We start from the raw sequence: 16678 nt of genomic DNA, 5'->3' as shown, positions 1-16678 counted from the left end.
AATCTCTCCCAGCAGCCTCAGAAGCAGGGGATTAAAGCTCCACAAACAACTTGATGTGCCTGCATCTGTTGAATACCTGAATAGACAACGAATCATCCCAAATTCAAAAGGTGGACTATAGGAGCAGGATATATTAATTTCCCTTTTCCTTTTTTTGTGAGTGTATATGTGTATGCTTCTGGGTGAGATTTTGTCTGTATAGCTTTGCTTTCACCATCAGTCCTAGGATTAGGTACATCCATTTTTTTTTTTTTACTTAAAAAATTTTTTTTTTCCTAATATATGTTTTCTTAATAATTTTTTTCGTATTTTCTATTTTTAGAAATTACAAAATTTTTTAATAAGTTTTTTCATATTTTTTATTTTAAAAAATTAAAATTTTTTTTCTTAATAAATTTTTTCTTAAAAATTTTTTCTTATTTTTTTACTATAAAAATTTAATAAATCTATTTTTAAAAATTAAAAAAAAATTTTTCTGATTACATTTATTCTTAATAATTTTTTCCTTATTTTTATTATAATAGCTTTATTTTATTTTATTTTATCCTCTTTTTTTCTTTCTATTTTTTTCTCCCTTATATTCTGAGCTGTGTGGATGAAAGGCTCTTGGTGCTCCAGCCAGGCATCAGGGCTGTGCCTCTGAGGTGGGAGAGCCAACTTCAGGACACCGGTCCACAAGAGACCTACCAGCTCCACGTAATACCAAACGGCAAAAATCTCTCAGAGATCTCCATCTCAACATCAAGACCCAGCTTCACTCAACGACCAGCAAGCTACAGGGCTGGACACCCTATGCCAAACAACTAGCAAGACAGGAACACAGCCCCATCCATTAGCAGGGAGGCTGCCTAAAATCATAAGGCCACAGACACCCCAAAACACACCACCAGACGTGGACGTGCCCACTAGAAAGACAAGATTCAACCTCATCCACCAGAACACAGGCAATAGTCCCCTCCACCAGGAAGCCTACACAACCCACTGAACCAACCTTACCCACTGGGGACAGATACCAAAAACAATGGGAACTACGAACCTGCAGGCTGTGAAAAGGAGACCCCAAACACAGTAAGATAAGCAAAATGAGACGACAGAAAAACACACAGCAGATGAAGGAGCAGGGTCAAAACACACCAGACCTAACAAATGAAGAGGAAATAGGTAGTCTACCTGAAAAAGAATTCAGAATAATGATAGTAAGGATGATCCAAAATCTTGGAAATAGAATAGACAAAATGCAAGAAACATTTAACAAGGACGTAGAAGAACTAAAGAGGAACCAAGCAACGATGAAAAACACAATAAATGAAATTAAAAATACTCTAGATGGGATCAATAGCAGAATAACTAAGGCAGAAGAAAGGATAAGTGACCTGGAAGATAAAATGGTGGAAATAACTACTGCAGAGCAGGATAAAGAAAAAAGAATGAAAAGAACTGAGGACAGTCTCAGAGACCTCTGGGACAACATTAAACGCACCAACATTCGAATTATAGGGGTCCCAGAAGAAGAAGAGAAAAAGAAAGGGACTGAGAAAATATTTGAAGAGATTATAGTTGAAAACTTCCCTAATATGGGAAAGGAAATAGTTAATCAAGTCCAGGAAGCACAGAGAGTCCCATACAGGATAAACCCAAGGAGAAACACGCCAAGACACATATTAATCAAACTGTCAAAAATTAAATATAAAGAAAACATATTAAAAGCAGCAAGGGAAAAACAACAAATAACACACAAGGGAATCTCCCTAAGGTTAACATCTGATCTTTCAGCAGAAACTCTGCAAGCCAGAAGGGAGTGGCAGGATATACTTAAAGTGATGAAGGAGAAAAACCTACAACCAAGATTACTCTACCCAGCAAGGATCTCATTCAGATTTGATGGAGAAATTAAAACCTTTACAGACAAGCAAAAGCTGAGAGAGTTCAGCACCACCAAACCAGCTTTACAACAAATGCTAAAGGAACTTCTCTAGGCAAGAAACACAAGAGAAGGAAAACACCTACAATAACAAACCCAAAACATTTAAGAAAATGGGAATAGGAACATACATATCGATAATTACCTTGAATGTAAATGGATTAAATGCTCCCACCAAAAGACACAGACTGGCTGAATGGATACAAAAACAAGACCCATATATATGCTGTCTACAAGAGACCCACTTCAGACCTAGAGACACATACAGACTGAAAGTGAGGGGATGGAAAAAGATATTCCATGCAAATGGAAATCAAAAGAAAGCTGGAGTAGCAATTCTCATATCAGACAAAATAGACTTTAAAATAAAGAATATTATAAGAGACAAAGAAGGACACTATATAATGATCAAGGGATCGATCCAAGAGCAAGGTATAACAATTGTAAATATTTATGCACCCAACATAGGAGCACCTCAATACATAAGGCAAATACTAACAGCCATAAAAGGGGAAATTGACAGCAACACAATCATAGTAGGGGACTTTAACACCCCACTTTCACCAATGGACAGATCATCCAAAATGAAAATAAATAAGGAAACACAAGCTTTAAATGATACATTAAACAAGATGGACTTAATTGATATTTATAGGACATTCCACCCAAAAACAACAGACTACACATTTTTCTCAAGTGCGCATGAAACATTCTCCAGGATAGATCATATCTTGGGTCACAAATCAAGCCTTGGTAAATTTAAGAAAATTGAAATCGTATCAAGTATCTTTTCCGACCACAATGCTATGAGACTAGATATCAATTACAGGAAAAGATGTGTAAAAAATACAAACACATGGAGGCTACACAATACAGTACTTAATAACGAAGTGATCACTGAAGAAATCAAAGGGGAAATCAAAAAATACCTAGAAACAAATGACAATGGAGATACGACGACCCAAAACCTATGGGACACAGCAACAGCAGTGCTAAGAGGGAAGTTTATAGCAATACAAGCCTACCTCAAGAAACAGGAAACATCTCGAATAAACAACCTAACCTTGCACCTAAAGCAATTAGAGAAAGAAGAACAAAAAAACCCCAAAGCTAGCAGAAGGAAAGAAATCATAAAGATCAGATCAGAAATAAATGAAAAAGAAATGAAGGAAACAAGAGCAAAAATCAATAAAACTAAAAGCTGGTTCTTTGAGAAGATAAACAAAATTGATAAACCAGTAGCCAGACTCATCAAGAGAAAAAGGGAGAAGACTCAAATCAATAGAATTAGAAATGAAAAAGGAGAAGTAACCACTGACACTGCAGAAATACAAAAGATCATGAGAGATTACTACAAGCAACTCTACGTCAATAAAATGGACAACCTGGAAGAAATGGACAGATTCTTAGAAATGCACAAACTGCCGAGACTGAACCAGGAAGAAATAGAAAATATGAACAGACCAATCACAAGCACTGAAATTGAAACTGTGATTAAAAACCTTCCAACAAACAAAAGCCCAGGACCAGATGGCTTCACAAGTGAATTCTATCAAACATTTAGAGAAGAGCTAACACCTATCCTTCTCAAACTCTTCCAAAATATTGCAGAGGGAGGAACACTCCCCAACTCATTCTACGAGGCCACCATCACCCTGATACCAAAACCAGACAAAGATGTCACAAAGAAAGAAAACTACAGGCCAATATCACTGATGAACATAGATGCAAAAATCCTCAACAAAATACTAGCAAACAGAATCCAACAGCACATTAAAAGGATCATACACCATGATCAAGTGGGGTTTATCCCAGGAATGCAAGGATTCTTCAATATATGCAAATCAATCAATGTGATACACCATATTAACAAATTGAAGGAGAATAACCATATGATCATCTCAATAGATGCAGAGAAAGCTTTCGACAAAATTCAACACCCATTTATGATAAAAGCCCTGCAGAAAGTAGGCATAGAGGGAACTTTCCTCAACATAATAAAGGCCATATATGACAAACCCACAGCCAACATTGTCCTCAATGGTGAAAACCTGAAACCATTTCCACTAAGATCAGGAACAAGACAAGGTTGCCCACTCTCACCACTATTATTCAACATAGTTTTGGAAGTGTTAGCCACAGCAATCAGAGAAGACAAAGAAATAAAAGGAATCCAAATCGGAAAAGAAGAAGTAAAGCTGTCACTGTTTGCAGATGACATGATACTATACATAGAGAATCCTAAAGATGCTACCAGAAAACTCCTAGAGCTAATCAATGAATTTGGTAAAGTAGCAGGATACAAAATTAATGCACAGAAATCTCTTGCATTTCTATACACTAATGACGAAAAATCTGAAAGTGAAATTAAGAAAACACTCCCGTTTACCATTGCAACAAAAAGAATAAAATATCTAGGAATAAACCTACCTAAGGAGACAAAAGACCTACATGCAGAAAATTATAAGACACTGATGAAAGAAATTAAAGATGATACAAATAGATGGAAAGATATACCATGTTCCTGGATTGGAAGAATCAACATTGTGAAAATGACTCTACTACCCAAAGCAATCTACAGATTCAGTGCAATCCCTATCAAACTACCACTGGCATTTTTCACAGAACTAGAACAAAAAACTTCACAATTTGTATGGAAACACAAAAGACCCCGAATAGCCAAAGCAATCTTGAGAACGAAAAATGGAGCTGGGGGAATCAGGCTTCCTGACTTCAGACTATATTACAAAGCTACAATAATCAAGACAGTTTGGTACTGGCACAAAAACAGAAATATTGATCAATGGAACAGGATAGAAAGCCCAGAGATAAACCCACGCACATATGGTCACCTTATCTTTGATAAAGGAGGCAAGCATATACAGTGGAGAAAAGACAGCCTCTTCAATAAGTGGTGCTGGGAAAATTGGACAGATACATGTAAAAGTATGAAATTAGAACACTCCCTGACACCATGCACAAAAATAAACTCAAAATGGATTAAAGACCCAAGTGTAAGGGCAGACACTATCAAACTCTTAGAGGAAAACATAGGCAGAACACTCTATGACATACATCACAGCAAGATTCTTTTTGACCCAGCTCCCAGAGAAATGGAAATAAGAACACAAATAAACAAATGGGACCTAATGAAACTTAAAAGCTTTTGCACAGCAAAGGAAACCATAAACAAGACCAAAAGACAACCATCAGAATGGGAGAAAATATTTGCAAATGAAGCAACTGACAAAGGATTAATCTCCAAGATTTACAAGCAGCTCATGCAGCTCAATAACAAAAAAACGAACAACCCAATCCAAAAATGGGCAGAAGACCTAAATAGACATTTCTCCAAAGAAGATATACAGATGGCCTACAGACACATGAAAGAATGCTCAACATCATTAATCGTTAGAGAAATGCAAATCAAAACTACAATGAGATATCATCTCACACCAGTCAGAATGGCCATCATCAAAAAATCTAGAAACAATAAATGCTGGAGAGGGTGTGGAGGAAAGGGAACTCTCTTGCACTGTTGGTGGGAATGTAAATTGATACAGCCACTATGGAGAACAGTATGGAGGTTCCTTAAAAAACTACAAATAGAACTACCATACGATCCAGCAATCCCACTACTGGGCATATACCCTGAGAAAACCATAGTTCAAAAACAGTCATGTACCAAAATGTTCATTGCAGCTCTATTTACAATAGCCAGGACATGGAAGCAACCTAAGTGTCCATCGACAGATGAATGGATAAAGAAGATGTGGCACATATATACAATGGAATATTACTCAGCCATAAAAAGAAATGAAATGGAGGTATTTGTAATGAGGTGGATGGAGTTAGAGTCTGTCATACAGAGTGAAGTAAGTCAGAAAGAGAAAAACAAATACAGTATGCTAACATATATATGCGGAATCTAAGGGAAAAAAAAGCCATGAAGAACCTAGTGGCAAGACGGGAATAAAGACACAGACCTACTAGAGAATGGACTTGAGGATATGGGGAGGGGGTGGGGTGAGATGTGACAGGGTGAGAGAGTGTCATGGACATATATACACTACCAAATGTAAAATAGATAGCTAGTGGGAAGCAGCCGCATAGCACAGGGAGATCAGCTCGGTGCTTTGTGACCACCTAGAGGGGTGGGATGGGGAGGGTGGGAGGGAGGGAGATGCAAGAGGGAAGAGATATGGGAACATATTGTATATGTATAACTGATTAACTTTGTTATAAAGCAGAAGCTAACACACCATTGTAAGGCAATTATACTTCAATAAAGATGTTTAAAAAAAAAATGGGTAAAGTGCGAATTCAAGGAAAATATAGAATCAACAAATGATATCAATTGTTAAATGTCATATAGTAAAAGGAAGGAAAACTAGAGGAGAAATACTGCTAGTAAGGAGTGTAGCCCCTCCTGCCTGGCTCCCACTGGTCAGTCTCAAAGGCCAGAACTCCAAGGCCATACTCTGGAAAGTGCTCATTTGCACAAAATGATTATATTAAAAAATTCAAAATATACATCAATAAATTATAAATATTAGAAGTAGTACACAATACATGGTGCTCAAAGCACAATGTAATACAATAGGAAATTAATTTTTAACTTTTAAGAATTTTGGAAATTTAAAAATATTCAAAAAATATCAGTTCAAAGAATATTTCAAAACTGAATTTATAGAATATTTAGAAAGTGAAGATAAAAATGCTACATATCAAAACATATAGGTTGCTGTTAAAGCTCTAATGAGAAGAAAATTCAGAGCCAAAAGTACTTATATGATTAAATCAGAATAAATGGAGATAAATGAACTAGGTATCAACTGCATAAGTTAGAACCACAACAACAATAAAGTAAACAGTAAAAGCAGAAGAGGAGCACCAACTTGGATGAAGCTTGAGGGCCTTATGCAAAGTGAAATAAGCCAATCACAGAATGACAAATCCTGCATAATTCCACTGATGTGAGGTACCTAGAATAATCAAATTCATAGAGACAGAGTAGAATTGTGGTTGCCAGGGTCTGGGGGATGGGAAATGGGGAATTAGTGTTTAATGCATACAGAGTTCAATTTTGCAAGATGAAAAGAGTTCTGGTGATGGTTGTACAAAAATGTGAATGCAATTAATGCCACCAAACTGTACACCTAAAGATGGTAAATTTTATGTTCTGTATATTTTACCACAATTCAAAAATATATATAACATTTTTTAAATAGGGGTTTGACTTCAAGACTTACTATAGATCTATAGTAATCATTACAATATAGTATTAACGAAAGAATAGACAAATAGAGCAGAATAGAGAACCCAGATGGTACCCAATGGGAGACAATAAAGAGCCCAGAAATAGACTCATATAAATATAGTCAACTGATCCTTGACAAAGAAGCAAAGTCAATTCAATGGAGAAAGGATAATTTATTCAACAAATAATGCTGGAGCAACTAAATATCCACATGCAAAAATAAATAAACAAATCTAGACGCAGAGTATATACTGTCCAAAAAATTAACTCAAAGTGATCACAGACCTAACTTTAAAACACAGAATTATGTAACTCCTGGGAGATAACAAGAGAAAGTCTAGATGACCTTGGGTATGGAGATTACTTTTTAGATACAACAGCAAAGGCATGTCCATGAAAGAAATAAATAATAGACTAGACTTCATTTAAATGCAAAACTTCTGCTCTTTGAAAGACAATACCAAGAAAATGAAAAGACAAGTCACAGATTAGGAGAAAATATTTGAAAAAGACACATCTGATAAAGGATTGTTATCCAACATACACAAAGAACTCTTAAAACCCAACAGTAAGAAAACAAACAACCTGATTTAAAAAATGGGCCAAAGACCTTAACAAACACCCTGTCAAAGAAGATATATAGATGGCAAATAAGCATATGAAAAGATGCTCTACATCATATGCCATCAGGGAAATTAAAATTAAAACGAGATACTAGTACATACCTATTAGATGGCCAAAATCTGGAAGATGGACAACACCAAATACTGGCAAGGAAGGGAAGAAACAGGAACTGTCTTTCATTACCAGTGGGAATGTAAAATGGTACAGCCACTTTGGAAGACAGTTACTTTCAAAACTAAACATAGTTTTACCATACAATCTAGTAATCACACCCCTTGGTATTTACTAAAAGGAGTTGAAAGCTTATATCCAGGCAAAAATCTGCATGCAGATGTTTATAGCATCTTTATTAATGACTGCCAAAACTTGGAAGCAGCCAACTCCTTCAGTAGGTGAATGGATAAACTATGGTATGATAAGCTCTGATATTAAAAAGTCAAACCCACATGTAAATATAGTAAATGATAATTAGAAAAGGAGCAAGGATCCGTATAATGAAGTAAATGATACAATGAACTGTTACTCAGTGCTAAAAAAAAAAAAAAAAAAGAGCTATCAAGCCATGAAAAGACACTGGGGAACCTTAAATGCATATTACTAAGTGGAAGAAATCAATCTGAAAAGGCCATATACTGTGTGATTCCAACTATATGACTTTCTAGAAAAGGCAAAACTATGGAGACAGTGACAAGATCAATCATTGCCAGGGGTTGGGAGTGGGGAATGAATAGATGGGGGCACAGATGATTTTTAGGGCAGTGAAATTACCCTGTATGATACTATAACGCTGGGTACACATCTTTATACATTTGTCCAAACTCACGGAATGCACAACATCAAGAGTGAACCCTTGTGTAAACTTTGGACTTTGGTTGATAACTATGTGTAGGTTCACCACTTGTAACAAATGTCCATCATGAGGGAGGTTAGGCATGCGGGGGCAGGGAGTACCTGGGAAATCTCCATACCATCCTCAGTTTTGCTGTGGATCTACAACTGCTCTAAAAAATAAAGCCTGAAAAATAAAAAATACAAAAATAAGAGTAGAGGAGGACTGAAATATTAAAAATCAAGGCAGAAATTTAAGAATTACAAAATACAACAGCAGAATTTGTTGATGTGCAGTATTTGTCAGATGGTAGAATTACAGAAGTCTAACACAGCAGAGGAGAGATTGGCAATAAGGCTCTAGCAAGAAAAAAATTAGGAAAGAATGTAAATTTTTAAATGAGACATTGGAGAGAGAGACTAGAAAGGGCAAAGAACAGGGCAGAATGCTAGAATGTTTTGCATTCCTGTGATTCCCCAAGTGGGGTGTACTGCGGACACAGCAAGATTTGACCACAAGAGTTCAGAAAGCCTGAAACTGCAGACAGTCTCCATCACATGATAAGCTCTGATATTAAAAAGACAAACCCACATGCAAATGAAGTAAGTGATAATTTGAAAAGGAGCCAGGAGCAGTAAGGTCAGGTCTAAGAAGGATTGGGCCGGAAAGGAAGGTTTGGGCCAGAAAGAAAGAAGTAACCAGGGAACAGAAATTATTATGTGAGAAAGGATTGCTTCCGGGAGTCCAGAGCCTCAAGACAGCTTCTGGTTAAAGCTTCGGTGGGTCTGTTCTCCAACTAACTGTGGTCACAGGGGTGACATGACCAGCCTTGTTGGACACATCCCCACTGCCTGGCCTGGCTGACCCTCTGGCTCTCACTGCCAAGTGAAGCTCCAGTCCTGGTGCCGGAGCCCTGCTGTGGCTCCCCCTGTACTGCTTGCCTGCTGTCCCAGGAAGGGTTGCATCAGCCCGGGGGCAACAGGGGCTGCAGCCAGGTCCCCGAACTGATGAATAAGTCTAAGGTTTCAGTGTCTGAAAATATAGAAAAATAAAATCCTTGGCGAGACAAATCAATAAAGACAAAAGGAGAAATGCACACAATTAGAAATGAAAAATGGAGACATAATTATGAATATAGAGGAAATTTTAAAATCCTAAGTTCCCATATTGCAGAACTACGTAAATATACTGAAAAATGGATTAAAATTAATTTTCTTAAAAAATATGTAACTAAAATTGACTCCAGAAGTGCCCTAGGACCTAACGTGCCCAGTGGGAGAAATTCAGAAGCACCCCAGTGTATTCCCAGACAGCCCCCAGCCCTGGTGAGACATTTGACACTTAAGTAGATGATTCTAAAACCAAGTAAATGGTTGCAGAATATAGAGCATTCTTTGGTTTCTTTTGGTTTTGCACACAAAGCAAGCTGCAGAATGATTCATCTCATATATGAAATTGATAGCAAAAATCGTAAGTAGAGATCTTCTCAGGAACATAATAGTAGTTTGGTCTGAAGCAATCTATTAATATACAACATACTACTAGAGCAAAGGGGAAACCCTTCTGATCATCTCCATGGATACTGAGAAGGCTGTGACAAAAAACTAACATCTGCATTTCCCCCAGAAAGCCTTAATAGTTTGAGAATACACAGATACTTTTTATTATGTCAAGGAAAATACATGTCTTCATACAAGTTAAACGGTGAGACATTAAACCATCCCATTGATGTCAGGAACAAGACAGGTATGCCACCTGAGTCACTATTATTTAACACTGTTCTCAAATGCAGTTGGCTAAGAGAAAGAAATAAGGGAAATTAGTGGAAAGGGGGAGGCAAAAGAAAATCTTAGAAACAGTAAGAAATCATAGTTAGGGTGTTTGATTACAACACTGATATGCAAAATCGACTACTTTCCTATATATCCAGTGAGAATACAAAATGTAAAAAAATCATTCCATTAAAAATGGTAGCCAAATGATATCTAGAAATAGACAATAACAAATTCATAGGACCTATCTGAAACCATAAAACTCAATGAGTGATATAAAATTAGATTTGAATACAAGCCTGGATTGCAGTATTCTTGCAGTATTGTCTAGGAAGACAATCTAGAAATTCATTGTGATCCCAATTTTTTAAAAAGTTGTGTGTGTGTATATGAGAAAGAAAGAGTTACAGAAAAAAAGAGAGAGAGGAAGAGAGGGAGAGAGTGTAGAGAAGAACCTTGATTGAAAATGTTTATATTAATATGAATATTTTATATTAATTGGAATGAAGCCTCAGAAATTAAAGGAATTCATAGGGAGACAAATCAATAAAACAGAAGTAGACCCAAACACTTGGAGGAATTTAGTTTACAAATAAGGTGTCATTTTGAACAAATGGGGAAAAGACTACAATTATATACCAGAATGCACTGTCATGTATTTTGCTGGCACAACTGACCAACCATTTGGAGGGAAAAAAACACATCTTTACCTCCATTTCCTGCAATAAATGAATTCCTGGGAGTTAGAAGATGTAAAGATAAACAGATGAAACCATAAGGATTTAGAAAAAAATATGAGTAAATTTATTTATAATCTCAGAATGAGAAAGGTCTTTTAGAACTGGAAACAAATTCTGGCATCTAACAAGGAAAATATGGGTAAGTTGACAACATAAAACTTTAAACTTTATATATATACATATATATATATATATATATACATATATATATACATATATATGACCATTAATAAGCAAATCAATAGAGAATGTCAAAAGACAAAAATATTTCAAGACATAAGACAGAAAGGTTTCAAAATACACAGCCAAATTAATTAAGAAAAAGCCAAAATTGTGTAAAGGACATCAATTTACCAAAAAATTACCAGGAAACATTTGAAAAGATGTTCAACTTCACTCCTAATAAAGTGAACTAAATCAGAATGATACTGTAATATCATTTTTCACCAGACTGGAAAAAAAAAGGTTGTTTGTGAAAAATGAGAAATCGACCTTTTCATTATACTCTTAAGTGTGGCCACGGGTCAATTTTTGAAGAATAATCTGGCAATATTGACAAAAGTGTTAAATGCACATAACCTTAAATCCAGCAACTCCATTTTCAAGTTGGAATTGATATCAAGATACAGTCACACAAGTATGCCATGATATAAGTACAAGGATGCTAATTTTAGATCTGTGTATAAAAATAAAGGCAGGAAATACTCTCTAGGTTCACTAATAAAAGACTAATCAAAGAAATTATAGTGCACGGGGACAATGGAACGCTAAGCAGCTATTAAGAATGAGGTAGATATTTATATGTTGTTATGGAAAGATCTCTTAACACCAAGTGAAAAAAGCAAAGTGCAGGGCGCTGAGCACAGCATGGGTGCTAGAAACATACAGAAAAGGAAGGTCTCTCTCCACGTCCTCTTCCTCCCTGCTCAGCCTCTCTCCCTTCCTTTTTTTCTGGAAATGCCCATCCCTCCCCAGAAGCTCACTGATGGTCCCCTGTGAGGAGAGAAGGCAGGGGCTGGGGTGGGTGGGGGCTTATTTTCAGCCCTTCACACTTGTCTTCCTATGTGTGCATCTTTTCCTTATTACTACTTTTTAAATCGCAGAGTAGTTATTTGGGTGGTCAAAATACAAACCCCTTTTGTTTGCCCTTTTACATTTTTCTGTGTAAAATACAAAACCAGAAAGGTTTTTTATTAAAGGAAAATGTAGTAGGGATCAACTTCGAATAGCAGTAAGAAATGAAGCACTCTCTTTATATACCAAAACACTTCTAGTTATTTCTAAAGACACTTTAATAGAAAAAAAAAAAAAAAAGATTGTGCATTTTTCGTCCACTCTACATAGAATGAGTGTACTCTGAGGACGACCCTGCTCCAAATGGTATGTTGCTGGAACGTCCTTATTTATCAGCCTTCTTGTTGTAAACCAGGGGCCTTTTCTGAAGGTGCTCACACACACGTGTTCTCACACACATACACACACACCATACACAAGCCTCCATCTTCTTTAGTGCACACAGATCCACCCAGAAATGAGCGAAATAAATGACTGAAGAAGTGCATGCAATTTCTTTTGCTCTGAAAATCAAATCTTCCCTCATGATGTATCCATTTCAGGGGTTAGAAGCAAATTAAAGATCCCCAGGAGCTCAGACACCTTCTGCAGTTTTGAGCTCTGAGAGTTACTAGATGAAACAACAGAACAGGAGAGATTGTCTTGTGTCTTCCTCTGATCACATTAAACAGTAAGGATGGGAGAAGCAAAGGGATGATTGTCAGCTAGACAATCTAAGTGGAGAACTGCATCACCACCTGGATTTAAAATAAAAATTTCCCTAGCTTTCAAAGCACACACCTCCAGTGAATCCACCCATTCAGCCAGCTCTCTGGGCTGAAGCTGTGTGTGTGAGCTGTGGGAAAGCAGATCCCCCCAAACCAGAAACTGGAATTACTGGGTGTGCAGCTACTGTTAGTCTGTAAGCCCCTCCTGCTAACCACCGCTGGCCTGCCATTCAGGAAAGCCATCAGCCATGCCACCCCCTCCCCTGTTCCTGCCACACAGGGAGCCAGAAGAGGCCCAAACCCCTGCCCCTTGGCCCTGACACATGGAGAAAAAGCATAGAATACTTTGGTGACTTCATGTTGTGCATTTGTATGGATCCACAAATTTGTAAGGCTAATCAACTCCAATACATGTGAAGTGTCTAATGCATTATTTAAAAAACAAAACAAAAACACATATGGTTTAATTTAGCTTCAGCTATTACTTACATTAAAAAAAACCAAACACATAGATGGTTTAAATTAGCTTCAGCTATTATTACATTGGGTGGTAATTCTTATAGAATTCTACCTGTCCTTTGGGCTTTGTCGAATAGAACAGACCGACTCAACCTGCCAGTGTCTGGGGGCAGCACAGAAAGCTTGGGAGTGCCTGGGATCCACAGAAATCCCCTTAACTTGACTGGGTCTGCTCCTGGTTCAGAATCAACACACACCTGTGTCCCTCCTGGTTCCCCTCACAGGGTAGGTTGGCAAAAATCAGGCTGGCAAAAGCATAATTTACAAGACGAACTATTACTGTCTCTTTTTTTAAATGTAGACACAGCATAAAACTGTTTCTCTCTACCAACTGTCTTTGGTAGAGAAAATTAAAGTCTGAATTGAAGAAAAACCAGCAGTTGGGTTTTAAGTTTTAGTTTAGTTTTGTTTCATCAGTCAATTATCTGATGGATTTACTGAGTGTGGTTTATTATGATGATTAGCTTCAATCTAGATTTGTACACAGGCAAAGCAGATATGAATTTTCATGTAAGCCCTCACAGCAAGTGACATGCAGGCATGCAGACCAGCTACCCAGGCCTCACCTGGCAGTCAGTCCTGAGCTACCCGAACCTCTTTGAAGGGCACACCAGGCAGTGGAGAATGGGCAAAATGACCTCTCCAGGGTCCTGCTGACCATAAGGATGCTCGGAGGATATCGAGTGGCCCATCAAAGAGGGTTAAACAGAAACGTGCTGAGATCCTATTACTGAAAGTAACAAGTAAACTGAAACCGACATGACAGCGATAGGGTACATCTGCGTCCTCGGGTTTAACGGTGCTGTGGAATCAGCGCCCCCAAGTTCTCCCTAAGCCAACGTCATCGCCCATCTCTGCGTTTCCTACATGCTGGGAGCCAGGACTGAGTCAAGCGAAGTCTTTGGACACAGCCTCGACGAAGTTGGGCGCCGACATCAGGATGCCGATGGTGCAGAGGATGGTGAAGACCGAGAAGGCCATGAGGCACAGGCGGTCCACCACACAGGCCGCGAACTTCCACTCGCTGCACACGGCCTCGCTCTCGTCCTGGCAGCGGAAGCGGTGGGCGATGTAGCGTACCTCCTCCAGAATCTTGGCCAGGTCCGGGTCCCCCTCCGAGGGCTGGCCGCCGTGCAGCAGGTGCTCGTCGTGCGTGGGCGAGCAGGCCAGGCGGCCACACACGACCCCCGAGTCGGGGGTGGGCGCGCAGTGCACGCTGTCCAGGCCACGGAAGCCGATGTACAGCAGGTTGCCGTTGGTAGCCGGCGGCCCCGCCACGGCGCTCATCTCCACGCTGGCCAGGCTGCAGCGGCGCTGCTTGTGCTGGCAGGCCGGCCGCACCTTGTCCTCCCCCGGTCTCTTCATGCGCAGGAACCAGGCACACCAGTTCAGGAGGATGACTCTCGTCTGCAGAGACAGCACACCGTTAGGGTGGCCGGGAGGGGCGCACGGCTGATCCGTCCAAGGGGATGCTGTGATACCAGCTAGACTTCGTGGGGGTGGACCCTAGGGGTGACAGGTCCCCAGGCCTTCCCAGGCGAGCTTACACAGGCAAGCAGTGCCAACGCGGTACAATGGTTGAATCGAATGTGAGGCAATGACAAAGCAATACAGAAAATCACCCTGGGAAGGAACTATGCGCACACTGCCACCTCAAGGAGGAGAGCCTGTGTGGGAGGAGAGGGCTGTCTTCTAAAGACAGCCCTGAGCTGGGGAACAGAGCAAGTCACCCGCTCTGGTCCTTCCTCATCTGGAACTAGGGACCACCAACTCTAACTCCCTGTGAGGTACGCCAGTGTGAGGTGACAAACTCACAAGGGCATCCCTGGAGATGTTAAAGTTTCAAGAGCAACCCTGTGACATGTGTCAGACACTGTGTGCACCCCTAGCCTGAAGCAGTTCAGACTGTCATATTAGATCACTGCATTCCTTGCATGATGTCCTATCCGTGCAAAGTAGATTTTGGAACTTGTCCTGATAAAAGGCAAGTGCCAAGAAAGTCATCGTGGAACAGACAAGGAGGGTAGCATGCTCCCAAGATGAGAGAAGTTTGCTGTGCCAATAGGTGCTAAGCTGTTGGGGTATAAGTACTTAGTAAGTTGTTTTGACCTGTTTAAATAATAGAACCATTAGGTATTCCTCTTGTCCTAGGTGCTCTGTCAAAAAAAAACAAAAAAACAAAAAAACCCTGAGACATGAAAGGTGCTGTGAACCATGGGAGTTTAGGAACCTCTAACCTAACTCATTAGGCTTCAGTGAAGACTGAAGGAGATGATATGAGACAAAATGCTGTGAAAAGTCTGAAGCTGGGGTTGGCAGACTTTCTTTAAAGGGACAGACAGTAAATATTTTAGCTTTGCTGATATAGTGCAAAATCAGCCATACATGCAAAAGAGCAAACAGGCTTTTTTTTCTAATAAAATTTTATTTGCAAAAGCAGTTGGCAGGTTGGATTTGGCCACCAGGGCCATAGTTTGCCAACCTCTGGCCTAAAGTGTTTTATAAACATACATTGCCTGCATGCTTAGACGATGCTAGAGAGATTTGTTTCTCCCTTCTAATAGAAAGAAGGGAACCTTGTGAAACCTCAATCCAGCTTTTAAAAAATTCTTGCAAGCCTATTTAGACAAGTGCAAGAAAAGTGAGCCCTTTCCCTGAAATGATCCAGATATTGATTTGAATTTTGGTTTATGATTGTAGGCAAATTCCATCAGCAGTGTAGCAGGTATGTTTCCCATCTGTAAGTGCAGGCAGCAAGTTGTGAAATTCGTGTCTGCCACTCTTTTTTTGGTAACCATTTTTATGACACTTATCAAAGATCACTGCAGTTATCTGGTCTGGAGACAGCAATGAAAAGAACAAGAAGGCGTAAGAGCAGTTTTGCTGCAGCTGTAAAGATCACCCTCTGTCCATCACAGGCGGCACTTTTTATCCTGCCCACACCCTATGGACATACCTCCAGAGCCTGGAAGAGCCAGCCTACAGACTCTGTTTTCCAGGATCAGTAAGGAGCAGAAACACACAGCCCCACGTGGACACTCCACATGAGGCTCAAGACAAGCCATCTCACCTGGGCATCTCAGGGTTCAGTGAAATGAGTATAATTCCCCCATTTTACAGATAAAGAAGCTGAGGGTCAGGGGGAGGCAGTGGGGGAGGGATGGATTGGGAGTTTGGGGTGAGCAGATGCAAACCATTATATATAGAATGGTTAAATAACAAGGTCCTACTG

The 16678-nt window shown here is 39.2% G+C and overlaps 1 protein-coding gene and 1 long non-coding RNA gene across 3 annotated transcripts in view; both read right to left on the bottom strand.

The window, feature by feature from the left end:
- The window catches only part of LOC309624921, a 999471-nt gene that overhangs the window by 254663 nt on the left and 728130 nt on the right, over positions 1–16678 (bottom strand). The gene's annotated exons all lie outside the window — the stretch shown is intronic.
- Positions 6233–16678, bottom strand: part of CHRNA7 (cholinergic receptor nicotinic alpha 7 subunit) — a 134205-nt gene continuing 123759 nt past the window's right edge. The window contains exon 10 of the mRNA XM_082383640.1: positions 6233–14853. Within this exon, the coding sequence (XP_082239766.1) occupies positions 14335–14853 (519 nt within the window). The 3' untranslated portion in view covers positions 6233–14334. The remainder of the gene's footprint in view (positions 14854–16678) is intronic.

Source organism: Balaenoptera borealis (assembly GCF_965194805.1).
Source record: "Balaenoptera borealis genome assembly, chromosome: 3".
Taxonomy (NCBI): domain Eukaryota; kingdom Metazoa; phylum Chordata; class Mammalia; order Artiodactyla; family Balaenopteridae; genus Balaenoptera; species Balaenoptera borealis.
Note: the sequence above shows the minus strand (reverse complement) of the source record. Positions and strands in the feature narration are given on the sequence as shown.